Source organism: Corvus brachyrhynchos, unplaced genomic scaffold (assembly GCF_000691975.1).
Source record: "Corvus brachyrhynchos isolate BGI_N302 unplaced genomic scaffold, ASM69197v1 scaffold194, whole genome shotgun sequence".
In the NCBI taxonomy this organism is placed as follows: domain Eukaryota; kingdom Metazoa; phylum Chordata; class Aves; order Passeriformes; family Corvidae; genus Corvus; species Corvus brachyrhynchos.
This window is the reverse complement of record NW_008237890.1, coordinates 2,016,319-2,030,328: the sequence shown is the minus strand read 5'-3', so window position 1 is coordinate 2,030,328 and position 14,010 is coordinate 2,016,319. Positions and strand designations below refer to the sequence as shown.

Here is a 14,010-nt window from a genome sequence, read left to right as displayed (position 1 = left end):
GGCAAATGGATTTGGCTTTGTGTTTCTTTCTCTGGACAGGGGCAATTGTTATTGGTTTAGGCTCCCCATCTGCTTTAGCTGCACCTGGAGTGATTGGGGTGTATGCTGGCTTATTCTCCTGCCCCTCTGGCTGTATCTTCTGCCCTACAGTATCTAACAGCGTGCGGTAAGCGTTAGCCAGGACCCAGCACATGGCAATGAGCTTTTCCTTTTCATCAGCGTTGGTATTGCAGCTTTCCTTCAGATACTTCCCCACCTCAGCTGGATTCTGAATTATTCAGGGGGAAAATTCCAGGCTACTGGGTCAGAAAACTGCTTCAGTGTCTGGCCTATGTCCTCCCATACCCCACACCACTTAGGATTTTCCACAACTGGGGCAGGTGTCTGGGCAACCCCTCTGGAAATCTCAGCCCTTATTTTAGACAAGCTGGAGACTACATAGAGGAACCCTGCTAGATAACATAAGAAAATGGTATCTTTAACATCCAGGGGAAACCGGACACTTTCAAAAGGTGACGTGCCAGATCTGAAGGGGAAGAAGGAGATGAAGGGCTGGGAATTATCATTCCCTGCTTTTCCCTAACGAACTGGGTGTAATTGCTAATACATTCCGAAAGGAAACTACCAAGGTCAGAATGGAAAAACGACATACACATTCTCAATGGTTTCCATTAATTCCATCTGACTTCGAGAAATCACTAGCACCAGGCATATTAAAATGGCAGTCCTGTTTCTTATTCCTGACTTATAAAAGGTGTAAGCCAGGGAGCTGCCTGCCCATAGCTGTGGACACGTACTTATGGTTAGGTTCCACAGAAAAATTATTAAATCAAACTTACAGCAGGAAACACTCCGGAGTAAGCGTCTCCTCCAAAGGGAAAAGGGCCTCCCCTTTTCCTCCATCAATGAGGCAAATGGGTCACAAGGAGTCAAAGTGGGAAAAAGAAACAAAACTGTTCATTAACACACAAACAAAACAGGGCAGAACAGGTTAAAAAAACCCCTCAAAATACAACAAATTCCTGGAGAGGGAACAGACACGTGGGCTCGGACCAGCTGGGGCCACCCCACGGGCTCCCCGGACCAGTGAGGAGGGAGGCGAGGCAGTGAGGCAAGGGAAAGGGAAGGGAAAAAGAAAAGAAAAAAACCAACAGAACCTTTTCTCAGGTAGCTGGAACACAAAAGAAACCCAAAGAGCAGCACAGCGTTCCCAGCGCACTCCCTCCCGAGCCCCGCTGAGCCCCAGAGCCCTTGAGCTGCTGGGCCCCCGTTAAACTGCCCCCACTCGGGCCTGTGGCCCCGGCCCTGGGTCCATTGTAAAGGCACAGCGTCCTTGGGCATTGAGAGGACGGTCAAGGAATAAAGCGGCTTCATAACATTACCCCGGACATTTTCTTACTGATTTTGGCCTTACATTTCAATTCAATTCTGAGATAGCATCTAAGAAGGGGATCATTTGGTAGTAGATTGTTATGTGTTGTTTCATTTTGTTGTTTGCATTTTTTTTTTTATTTGAGCTGTTTCACCCACTCATTCTGATCATTATCTTATTATTTCTATATTGCTAATAACTGACTATAAATACAGTGCTGAATTCCAATCCCATCCTTACTAAGCTCATATCCACTATCTTGAAAAATCCATATACTGTGAATAGTCTGGCCCACAATTTTTATATTAACTTTTCATGGCTGTTGTCTCTGAGGGATGTGTGATTGCACATTTGCTATTTATTCTAGATGTATAAATACACCATCCCTCTGGCAGCATTGAAATTTGGTGTAAATTCATTCAGGCATGTGAAAATGCAAAGGAGTAGTCCAGTGGTTACAGGCTGGAAGCTGGGGACTCTGGGCCTGTCAGTTACCTCCAAATACTGTCCCTTTATATTTGCATATGAGATTTATTTATATTATGAGTGTCAAGACTTACTCTTCTTGCTGTCCCTGTAGTAGGACATTAAGTTTAGTAAATTTCTTTTACACCATTCACCATCTTCTGTGTGCCTATGCATGTGTGTGTGCACACATATAAAAAGATATCCCCTTGCTTTGATACTTACAGTTTGATAGTATTGGTGTTACTTTGCACTGGCTCAAGAGCTACTTGTTCTTTAGCTGCTGTCATTTGAGGGCCATCAGATGTATCCTCTGACAAGAGGTGGTGTTTTACATAGTTCTTCTAGACCTGAAGAGTGAGTTTTTTCTGAAGTCCTTTAAGATATTTAGAAGCACAGTCCACTCAGTGACACAGGTTGCAGTGTAAGTGTTATGAAAGTAACAAGGCTTCCTTGCCCAGCTAAACCACCATTATTTACAAAGTGTGCATATAAATGCAACATTTTTCTTACTAGGCATTTTAGAACTATATCAGTGATATTCTGTCAACGACTGAATATCATATAATGGTAAACTGAGTTTCTCGTATCTACATGTGTTTCACAATGTCAGTAGTATTCCTCAGGCAAGGCATTTCAGAAGACTTTATTCACACCACTAAGCCTTTGGTCTTTTGCTTTAAACTACCTGAGGCATACTATTTAGGTGTGTGCTGTCTTTTATAGCTTAAGTGAGTGAAATGTTTTGCATTATCAAGTATTTCGCACAGTACAGTCTGTTAGTGCACTCAAATGCTTGCTGTCACTGCCAGTAGCTCAAAAGTGTAATAGAAAGGGGGTTTCTAAAGGAGTCTGTGTTCTCCTGGCAAAGAATCTATTTTAAATTAATTGTTCTTATTTTATTTTATTTCATCTTAGGAAATGATAGTTTCTGGGCTTCAGCCTGAAACCACATACTCTTTCACTGTGACAGCCTATACAACGAAAGGTGATGGAGCACGCAGCAAACCCAAACTTGTATCTACTACTGGTGCAGGTAATACTTACATACAAATTAAGCTCTTAATGACTTTTTCTGCTACTGTTTTGTTCCTACTATTTGGAAGTCTCCTGTTGTGTGAAGAGTGTTTCTAGAACATAGGATTTTCTGTTTCAGTATTTGGACCTTCATTTATTTAGATAAAAATAGAGCCAGTGACTCCCTTTGTCCCTTTCTCAGTTCCAGATGAGGACACTTTATAGTTTTTAGTAGCTCTTCCACTATGATTGGTGTCTTCTTGGAGAAGGAAAAATAGAAATTCAGAGCTGAGAAGGATATTTGAAAAACTTGTAAATGGCTTTCATGATCTTCATGAAAGTAGCAACACTGCTGCCTGTCAGTAAAAACATTGAAAGAACCCATCTTCGTGACATTCACAATTTTTCTCAGAAGAATGTGATTATTAAAGGACAGAATTAGAAAACAGAATGAAAGTCCATCCTATGAAACCCTGAAGCCCGTATTGGTTTAAGGGTAATTTAAGGCACAAACTGGGGCAGAATACACCCTGCCACTGAGTTCAGTCTGTGTTTGACCACAGGTGGTACTAAATGGTGGATATCTTGACTGCATAACCAATACAGCAGTTAGCATAGATGGGATGAACCAAACTGCTTTTAGATGAGGAACAATTTTTTCTTTTTTAATGCGTCACTGTGCCACAGCTTAACCAAATGATGCCACCACAGCTTTAGTGTGATGCTTACCTACAGGTGTTCACAGTCTATAGGTATTGTGTTCGTTTTCAGGGGCTTGTAGCGCAGCCATTAAGGATATTCCATTATAATCACATGTATGATCATTACAAGCTTTCTTAATGACAATGTATGGTTTATGCTAATAGATGAAGTCCAAAAGGCATACTTATTTGTATTTATAGTGACTGACTCAATTTCTAAAACAATCACTGAATGCAGAACACATCTTGTATTAATATCAAAACCATCTGTATCCTTTTCTTGTTAGATCTGAGTCTTGGTGGCTAGATGCACAATGTTTCATTTCAGATCTTAGAATACATTCCAGTCATTACTCTTGGCTATTGCTGAAAACTTATCCTCAAAATTCTTATCTTTCCTGAATTCTCATGCTCTGAGAAAAAAGGTTATATGTATTTCTGGCATGCATGGAACTTGATTTAAGAAAAAAAAGCATTTGATCCATTACTCTTTTTTAAATTTCAATTCCCAGTTTAAGTAAACACAATTATATAAATTATAATTTTATTAGTTCCTAGACATAAACATAGGTTATTCAAATGTGCTTGCAAAATTTAAAGTTTCTCTGCATTTAGTCCTTATTGACTGTTTGTGTGTCATTCTTCCAAGATCTCTGATGTTTCTACTTAAAAAAGATAGAACAAATCCTATGTCCCATATAAACTTGACTGAAGAGCAGTAGAGAATCAGAGGCATGTCTGTAAATGTAACACATATTCTACTGTTCTTGCTGTTTGCTTAATCCTGTGAACAAGTAACGTTTGTTCCTGGGATTAACAGCTAGTTACCATTTTGCTCCTTCATACATTTGAGTTTGTATGAAATCTCTTCACTTCGTGTTACAGCTTGCTGTGTTCGGAGGTTTTTTGTAAGAAAAATTCATATGCAGATTTTTGAAAAAAGAGACATTGAATATAGTTCAAAGAGCTTCCTGCTCGCTGTCTTTCTATGAGAATACATCACACAAGGGAAGGAGCAACCTTAACACCAAAGGGTAGTAGGTCTGTAATGTAATCTCCTATTCACTTTTAGTTTCTGTTTGATTTTTTTTCCTGAAAAGGTGGTATTCAAATACTACAATAAAGCAAATGAAGGATCTGACTTTCTAATCTAACTGTTAAATTTTGAATGACTGAGATTGTATCCATAAGAGATATGAAAGGAGAATGGATGTCTGAACATTTACCAGAGAAGCTATCTGTAAGGTATTCAGACAATAAGTAACTATTCAGCTGTCCAGTTAGTGACACAAAAGCATAATTTACATTTTTAGGCAGGAAAGATTCACCAAACATAAGTAAGCCTACAGGATGGTAACTCAGTTATTAGTAAAGTCACTGAATGCTGTTGATATTTTCATTCAAGAGTGTGGTTTTTTCTTATATTCAGTTTCCTTTCCTCACTATTGAAATCAAGTGAAAGAAAAACTGTTACTGAACATTTCTAAATCAAAGTACTTACTAAATTACTTGGCCAGAAGTTACAAATTGTATGATTAACAAGACCTTGATAAAAATGAAGACTTACTAGTCAGTAATATCATACAATTTTTATGAAAATTTTAATCAGACCTTTAATTTCTGTGTCACAGCAGTTGAAGAATCTCATAGGACAATAGCTTGTCCATTATTGTCATTCTTCTCATACTGGACAGCACTCTTGAAATACAGATTTCAGCTAAAAGAAGAAAGTTTAAGGCGATGGTGTATTTTATAGCAGCTAACAGAAAAAAATTATTTTAGGTAATTGGGCAAAGGCAGCTTGCGTGAGCTTCTACTGGTAGTGGAAAGCCATTGCAACAGCAATGTCTGTTGCAAATGGGTATGTGAGATGTCTTGCCATGTAGTAGTGGAAGAGGAATTCACTAAATCAGAGAATATATATTTTTTTTAATTTTATTTTATTGACAATTTCACTTCTTTTAGGTTCATGGAAAATTTAGGTTATTATCAGAAATTTTAGACAGAGCTATTTGGTGACACAACTCTATATATGATTGCACAGAATCCTGTCATTTGTCCTAAAAGATTGTAATATTCATAAGTAATCAAACTAAAAGTAAATGTTAGCTTAAAGCTGTCTGGAAATAAAAAGAAATGTATCTGCTTTGCAACATCAGATAGGCTCGATGGTATTTTAAAAAAGTGACCATTTTTATTTACTATTTTAGTCACAGGGAATTTTATTGGATAAGTAAGCCTTATTAGTTCCCTGGTTCTGATCAAGAGCAAGTACTAGTTTCTTCCTTCCTCTGTAGTTACCGCAAAGGTTAAAATGTAGTTCTAATTGTGAAGTCCACCACAAGAACAAAAAAAAAAAGGCAATTCATCACAAAAATAATTTAGTGATACTTCCTGGTAATTTCTCCTCTAGAAAGCTGAAGGACTTACCATTCTTTTTAGGTGAACTATTCTTTCCCCTGCTACACTGGTACAAGTAATAGCTAGAATGCAGAGAAAAATATGGCCTGCAAAAGGCCTTCACAGCCTTCTCATTGTTCCATCAAGACTTGTAGTTATCAATGAGGAAAAGTCAGAACTAATCAGAGAGATCTTCTTTACATAGCAGAAAGTGTGGGAAAGCACTCACAAGATTCCACAATAATGCTGCAAGGTGAACTCAACATTTAAAATCAAAGATATTTGGAAAATTTATATAAAGCTTACCTATAATTGTTATGAAATTAGAAGCAATGTCTTGACTTATGACAGATGTAATGAGGAAAGAGCTTACTAAATGGAGAATTTTCTTCAAGGCATGCCATTCTTCCCTCCTTACTCCTAATTCTTTATGGAATGGAGTTAGACCTTCTGACAATAACAATCTGATTTGCTGGGTGCCTGAGAACTGAAGATAAGTAATAAAATCTATTGAAGTGTTTAAATACAGGAACCAGAGCTCACAGTGCAGCAGTTACGTTCGCACAGGAAGGCTTCGAATGCAGATGAAACTAATTAGTCTTTGTTGAAGACTATGTTGTCATCACAGTACTACTCCTGAAGCTGTTCTACTCTCTTGACCTCTCAATTGTCAGGCATTGGTACAAAATGAACGCCAAATTTCTAAATAGTATGGATATGTTTCATTATCAAATAAATCTTTGTAATAGAAACAGACTTCTTTGAAATAGAAATATTAATGAAAATATAAATGAAATGTATACAAATGGACATGAATAAATTAAAATTAATCAACCAATCAAATAGAAACAGTAAATGAGAATTCATATTGGGATTCCAGAAATGTACACTGTATAAATTGTATAATGGTATTTCTGGCTTGATTAGGACTAATTCAGTCCTCTCTGGACTGATTCAATCCTCCTCAATGTCCATATCACATTTGCAGTCTGTACTTCTCTAAAAGACAAATCACCAGTTTGGACCAATGGGTCCCAATGAAGATTGTGACTGTATGCAGTGTGTAGGTTAAGAAGAGCTACCAATTTAGCCTTCTTCAAAAGAAATCAAGTTCATGTGCACGAAAACCATGCTGGAAAATAAATCATATGTGATAAGCCATGTAAAAACATTAAATTCCAAACCTCTCCATGCTAAAACAGTGGAGGTGGAGGTGATTTGTGTATGGAAACTAGCATAACAGGTTCCTGTCATATGTAGTAATGATTTTTGAGGGCAAGGTTGTTCTGACTTCTACCACATTTTAACTATTAATGATAAGAGTTATGTTAAACCTATCTAGAAACTTGTAATTTCTTCATAAATTATTTTCCAATTTACAGGAAATGTGCCTTAGATTAAATAAATGAAGTTTTTTTTGTTTGGTTGGTTGGTTGGGTTTTTTTTGCAAACAAGGATTTGTGAGACAGAACCATTCATAAGACGTTTGTTGGAAGTTTTACTTCTTGATTTGTGTTCCTAGATCCTGTGCCTCTGATTGTGCTCTGTATTTAGAAATAATGGTAAGGGAAGAAGACAAAAAAGCAGTAAATGTCTCTATTGCTGCAGTTCCTTATACTGTATGACCTAATAGTGCAGGAGGCAGACACTATTTCTTCATTAGGATAGTCGTATGTGGAACTGAGTTAGGGAAGAGAAAATATATCCCTATTCCTGCTAAAACTAGCCTCGAGAATTGTACGTGCAATTGTGTTTATATCTATCCTCTTCAAATAACATTGTGCTACAGTTCCAGGCAAACCTCGGCTTGTGATTAGCCACACACAGATGAACACGGCTCTAATTCAGTGGCATCCTCCTGTGGAAACTTTTGGCCCGCTGCAGGGTTATCGCCTGAAGTTTGGTCGCAAAGACATGGATACATTAACGACCATGGAGTTCTCAGAGAAGGAAGATCACTTCACGGCCACAGACATTCACAAAGGAGCTTCTTATGTCTTCAGGCTCTCAGCTAGAAATAAAGTGGGCTTTGGGGAGGAGATGGTTAAAGAGATTTCTGTTCCTGAAGAGGTACCCAGTGGATTTCCCCAAAATCTCCACTCGGAAAGCTCTACTTCTACATCAGTTCAATTAACTTGGCAGATGCCACTCTTGGCAGAGAGAAATGGCATTATCACCAAATAAAACCAGATACCACATATGATGTAAAAGTACGTGCCCACACAAGCAAAGGGCCTGGTCCATATAGTCCAAGTGTCCAGTTCAGGACACTACCCGTGGATCAAGGTAGGATTTGTCTGCTTGTGGCGTTGACCTTTAAAGGAGTATCAGTCTTTGGATATCAGTGTTTTTGAAGGTGTAAATAAAACTGACCGGCCCATTCATAAAAATAGGTTCATCAAACACAAAAGGTAAAGTATGTAAATCTTAATATGTTTTGGATGCCTTAGAATTCAGTTGTCCCTTGCCAAGCAAGTTCTGGCTAACTTCTGCACAATATTTTCAGGTAAGGAAAATGTGCGTAGTGGGTTGTCACTAGATAAGAGTGAGAATGAGTTTAAATGTGATCTTTAAATATGAACAAACAGGTAGGAGAATTGAATCCTTGTTGATTTTTGACATGGAAAACTAATACTCCCAAGTAGCAGTGGAAATATGACAAGATCTGAGCTCCAAGATGTTGTTTATATACATTGTTTCTTTTTTTCCAGCAGTGTTTGCAAAAAATTTTCATGTTAAAGCAGTAATGAAGACTTCTGTTTTGCTGTCCTGGGAAATTCCAGAAAACTACAATTCAGCTTTGCCTTTCAAAGTAAGTTACTCTCTATTTTTACAAGAGAAAATAACAGAAACTAGGTAATGTCACTCACCTGATTAAGTAGCTTACTGAACATGTAGATTTTTTGGGAGTATCATTGTTTCTAAGATTGCATATTTATCAGCAGTGTTGAACCAAACTGTTAAATTCAGTCATCTGGGAATATGAGTTGTCCAGTAATGTGGCAGCGTTTCCAAGTAGTCAGGCTCATACTGGTTAATATGCTGGTTAATATTATAAGAATGCCTTGCTAATTTTTCATTCACTTCTACAGCACTTTAAAGAAAACAGGGAAAGAAAATAAAAATTTTCTTCTTTTTTCCTAGTCCTTTCCATACTGACTGGAATTGAGTACCATTTTGGGTTTTGTCTCCTCAGTGTGCAACAACACATTTTTGATTTACAACTCTTTTACTCCACTAACTATAGAATTATCCAGGTACAGACTCAATGTAACATGCACTCTGCTTGGAATTTCTTCTGCTTCATTCTTAATCACTTGTGTCATCTCAGGCAGTGGCAAGTGAAGAACAGTATTTTAGGAACTAAATGGTACAAAAACCTTTCTAAATAAGGAGTGTGAATGAAAAAGTCAAGATACTTTAACAAGAGTGCCTTGTTATAAATTCTGGGTTCAATAAAAGCTACTTATTTTGGAAAAGTGAAATTGAATTTCAGGAGTGTTTACATTGCTTTAGATTAATGTAGTGGTCTGTGTGGTTTTTTCCCCTGAAAGTGAGAAGTTTACTTACAGTAGTGAATTGAGTACTTTTTTTGTTTTACACCCTAAAATGCCCAGGAACATTCTTTTTAAATTTACAGCTAGGTTGATTCCTGAATTCAGTGTGACAGCATCATTTGCCTTCTCCTAGTAACCAAAACTACCTTTGTGCGTTAACTTAGATCCTTTATGATGACGGGAAAATGGAGGTTGATGGACGTGCTACTCAAAAGCTGATCACAAACTTGAAGCCAGACACGTCATACTCATTTGTCCTGACAAACAGAGGGAATAGTGCTGGAGGTCTTCAGCACAGAGTAACGGCAAAGACTGCACCAGATGTACTTCGCACAAAGCCAGTCTTCATTGGAAAGACCAACTTAGATGGCATGATAACTGTGGAACTTCCAGAAGTACCCTCAAATGAGAATATAAAGTAAGTGAATGAATGGCATACCATTGTTTTTATCTCCAGAGAGATGATTATTTTAACTCTTGCTGGTGGACCATGGCTTTGTTCTTTATAACAGTACAGAGACCTCAGTGCTCTGCGGTAGTATTTGAACTAATATCGGTGTAATATTTATTATAGTAAACCAGGAGGTGCTGTTGACTCTCTCAAGGGACAAGAGGTGTTACAGAGGGGCCTCTAATCTATAGATAGATAGATTGGAACACTGGGCAATCATGAGTGGCATTAAATTTAGCAAGAATAAATGTCAAATTCTCTTGTAAAGGTCCTTGAGTGCACTCAACAAAGGGCAACAAAGTTAACAGAAGGATAGAAAGGAATGTTCTGTGAGGAGCTGCTAAGGGCTTTGGGCTTGTTTAGCTTGGAGAAAAGAAGGCTGAGGGCTGACCTCCTTGCTCTCTACAGCTTCCTGAGGAGGGGAAGTGGAGCAGCTGATCTCCTCTTCCTGAGATCCATTTACATGAGGCAATGCCTCGGAGCTGCATCAGGGGAGGTTCAGATGAATTAAGAAACATTTCTTTACTGTGAGCGTTTTCAAACTGGAAGAGGCTTCCTGGTGAGGCAGTTAATGTCCCAAGCATGTCAGTGTTCAAGATGTATTTGAATGATGCCCTTAATTTGTTTTAACCTTTGGTCTTCCCTGAAGTGGTGAGGTAGTAGGAATAGATGACGGTATGTCAGCTCCAACAAGAACTTCTAAGTTTGTCATGTACCAGGTATGTAAGACTTGTATGGAGACTGATTGTCCTTCAATTTGCAGATTTTTCTCTGAGTGTTTTCGTGTTTCATCACGGACTGCAAAATGACGGATTCAGAAAACCAGTTATATTTTGAACAATATATCATCTCAAAAAGAATGGATAAGCCATCAATGCATAACTACCCTGCTGTAGCTCCTTGAAGTACTCAGAGTTTTAAAGAATTGTTACTGTACTTAAATTAATTCAGGTTAATTAATTCTGATGGTTTTTATTGGGATAAAAATACCAGGTCCTCTCCACTGGTCTCAGAAAGAAAACAAGTGATTTTGCTGAAAACATTGGAAGTTTTCTAGAGGTTACATAGATTTTGGGAGGGAACAGGTGGTGTGAAAATTTAAACAACAGAAATAGGACTAAAGACCTGAGAGCACAGGTCAGCAGGGATTAGAAAGGCTAGACAATAAAGATTTGCCAGGAAAACACGAAGCATGATACAATCAAGTGTTATTGCTCTGCTTATAGAGATTCTTGTTGGTCTGTAGAGTTCCCATATGTAATGTAAAAGAAATGGGGAGGAAAATGAACCAGTCATTAAATGCTGTTGGGGATTCAACTGGTCCTCTCCCTGGTGGATTTTTGCAGCTTTGTAGAAAGCTGCTCCCCTTTTTCATTACTGACGGAAGACTTTGAGGCGGGTAAGGTCAAAAAATAAATGACTTTGAAACATTAAAAGGATGAAAAACTGAAAAATGTAGTCATTATCATTAGATTGAGTAAGATGCGGTCAGTAACAAATGCAGCTAAGGAAGACTGAAGATGGAATGAGTCAAAAAAGATTTATGAGGCAGAGCATTCACAGAGAGAAAAACGTGCAGGATAGCTGATGAAACAGTAGCAGAAGATAGCACTGGAATAAAAGACAATTCCCTTCTTTTTAATAGTGTAAAAAAGTTAAAGAGGCTTAGTTGCATCAGAAAAGGTACATTAAATCTACAGGGTCCAACTGCCAATTTTGTAAATAATGTATCTCCTACTCATACATGTATTTTCTAAGAAGATTTGATCAGGCTTGAGAAAGTAGAACACAACAACAAAGATTGCTTTGACCCTTGGAGCAGGCATACCAAAGCAACTACATACTGAACAGAAAAACCTGACCTGATGCTTGCTAGAATAAGTAAGTTTATTATGCATTAGTCTTCTTATGGGAAGAACAAATTCATGTAGTAGTTATGTTGACATTTTTAGACATGCTGTTTCTCTGTTGGTACATTATATATGCTCAGGATTGTTCCTAGCTTAAAATGAAGTACTGAGAATTTTTCAGTAATACTAATTACACAGAACGTGAAACAGGTAACAGTTTGCTCTTATGAAGTATAGATAATGAGTTTGACAGTAATGTTATAAAAGGCTTTGTAATCTTTGTAATTAAAATGGTAGTATTTGTCAATGTTTGATGGTGATAGAAATTCGTGCATAGAAATTCGTGCAGAGTTCACCTTGTGATTAGGAAAATGTATCTCTTTTGCTCATCTCAAGGGAGCAAATTCTTAATTTTTCTTTGTTTTAGTATTTTGGGCTATTCCAGAGCAATTTTTATCAGTAGAGGACAGTTCATGTTTCTCTGAATCTCTTATGTCTTTGTAAAGTCTTAAGTAAAAACAGAGTTTTGTGGAAGACTTTGGCTTTTCAAACACGCAGTAGATAAAACAATATCCAAACAAACCCTTCATTTGTGACCCACCCTCCTAGTGCCCCCCCCCCCAAAAAACCCAACCTAAAAAGAAACAAGCAAGTAATGAAATAAATTGTAAAAAAACCATGTTTTTCAGGACATGCTGCATTTTCTGCAGTTAGCTAAAAATCACAGAACTTTGTTGTCTGTCACAATTTGCAGCGCCGCATATTGGTGTGAACATTTTCATTTTTCTGCTTACTATTGATCTATTTGTTCTTTCAGTTTAAATTACTCTGTGTGTGCTGGAAGTCTTAGTAGATTTTCAAAGTTATGGGGGAGACTTTCATGAAGAAAGTGAGAAAGAGAGTGAAAGTTATATTTACATGCTGGCTGTTCCTTGATTGAAAAGAAAAACGTATGAACACTCCACTAGCTTAAAAAATAAAAAGATGATGAAAAAGGAAAGAAAAGGAGGAGTATGTATCTTTGATGTTTGAAAGGCATAGGGGGCAAGTTCTCGTTTCTTCTTTGTCTTGATTCTTAGGCATCTGTTAAAGATATGTAGGTTGTTATTGTATACATGGATAAGTCAGTGTTTGCTAGGATTTGCTATTCAAAATATTTTTAATAGACTTATGCAGGTTTAAAATCTGGGTTCAACTAGCCTTACAGTTTTGCATCTTTTTAAAAGATGGCTTATAATATTGTCACTAGATGAATGCATGCCACAGATGTTTTTTGAAAATACTGGAATACAGCTAGTGAGCACTAGTTAAAAATCTGTGGGCAACACTTCTTTCCAGCACTCCTGTTGGAGCTCAGTACTTCCACAGAAAACTTCCTCAAATTTCTTAACACAAGAATTAATGAATACATGTAATTTCTACAGGAGCTGAAAATCTAAAGTTTTGTTACATTTCTTCTATGGGAAAGAGCTTTCAGTAAGAAGAGATGATTAAAATGGATCAATGGCTTGCACTGGTATGGTAAAAAAGTTTACGTAGTTGGCTTAGACTGAGATGGTTTTTAGTCAATTGTAAGGCAGCTCCTTTTCTGTAGACTCCTTTTTTGTTAATTACTTAGGATTTTCAGCTGCATTGCATGAGTAAAATTAGTAGTTTTGCAGAAGGTTGAACGGGTTGTAAAAAAAAGACCAACTGGAAGAGGAGATGGCCCATGAGACAGTAAAATTATTTTCCATAATGGGGACCCAGAACCACCTTAATAAGCTCTTGTTACTAGAAACAAAGAAAGCCAGTTTCTTTCCCTCTCCCCTGAGATGGAGAGTGTTTGATTTTTTGACAAGTGTATTGATCAAGAAGATGTATATTATACTATTCTGCATGTCCTGCTGCTGTGATTCTACTGCTTCTTCCTTCACACTAATGTGAAGTTAAGGATCTGCCTGACACATATCCAGGTTTTGTGAAGTAAACAATGAAAGTACCAGATCTCTGCCATACTAGAAAATACAATTTACTAGTCTCCAAGGGTGAGGAGGAAGAACATATTTTCAGGAAAATGTTTCTGAGGAAAACCAATAGATGTAATTTGCAAATCCTAGCTATAAAAAGAGCATGTATCAAGCTCTCTTACTTGACTGTGAACAGAATACTTAGGTAGCTAAAGCTGATGGCTCTCGATTGCCAAAAGGGAAGAGCG

At 37.5% G+C, this 14,010-nt stretch overlaps 1 protein-coding gene across 23 annotated transcripts in view; it reads left to right on the top strand.

Annotated features, from left to right (window-relative positions):
• PTPRD (protein tyrosine phosphatase, receptor type D) overlaps nucleotides 1–14,010 on the top strand; it is a 1,188,396-nt gene that overhangs the window by 1,074,622 nt on the left and 99,764 nt on the right. For 14 of the 23 annotated variants that reach the window (XM_017732863.1, XM_017732840.1, XM_017732843.1 and 11 more), the window contains 2 exons: nucleotides 8,667–8,767; nucleotides 9,677–9,930. In XM_017732863.1, the coding sequence (XP_017588352.1) occupies nucleotides 8,667–8,767; nucleotides 9,677–9,930 (355 nt within the window). Of the gene's footprint in view, nucleotides 1–2,755; nucleotides 2,874–8,666; nucleotides 8,768–9,676; nucleotides 9,931–14,010 lie in introns of all 23 variants that reach the window. The other 9 variants (XM_017732861.1, XM_017732859.1, XM_017732855.1 and 6 more) reach the window with 2 other exon arrangements.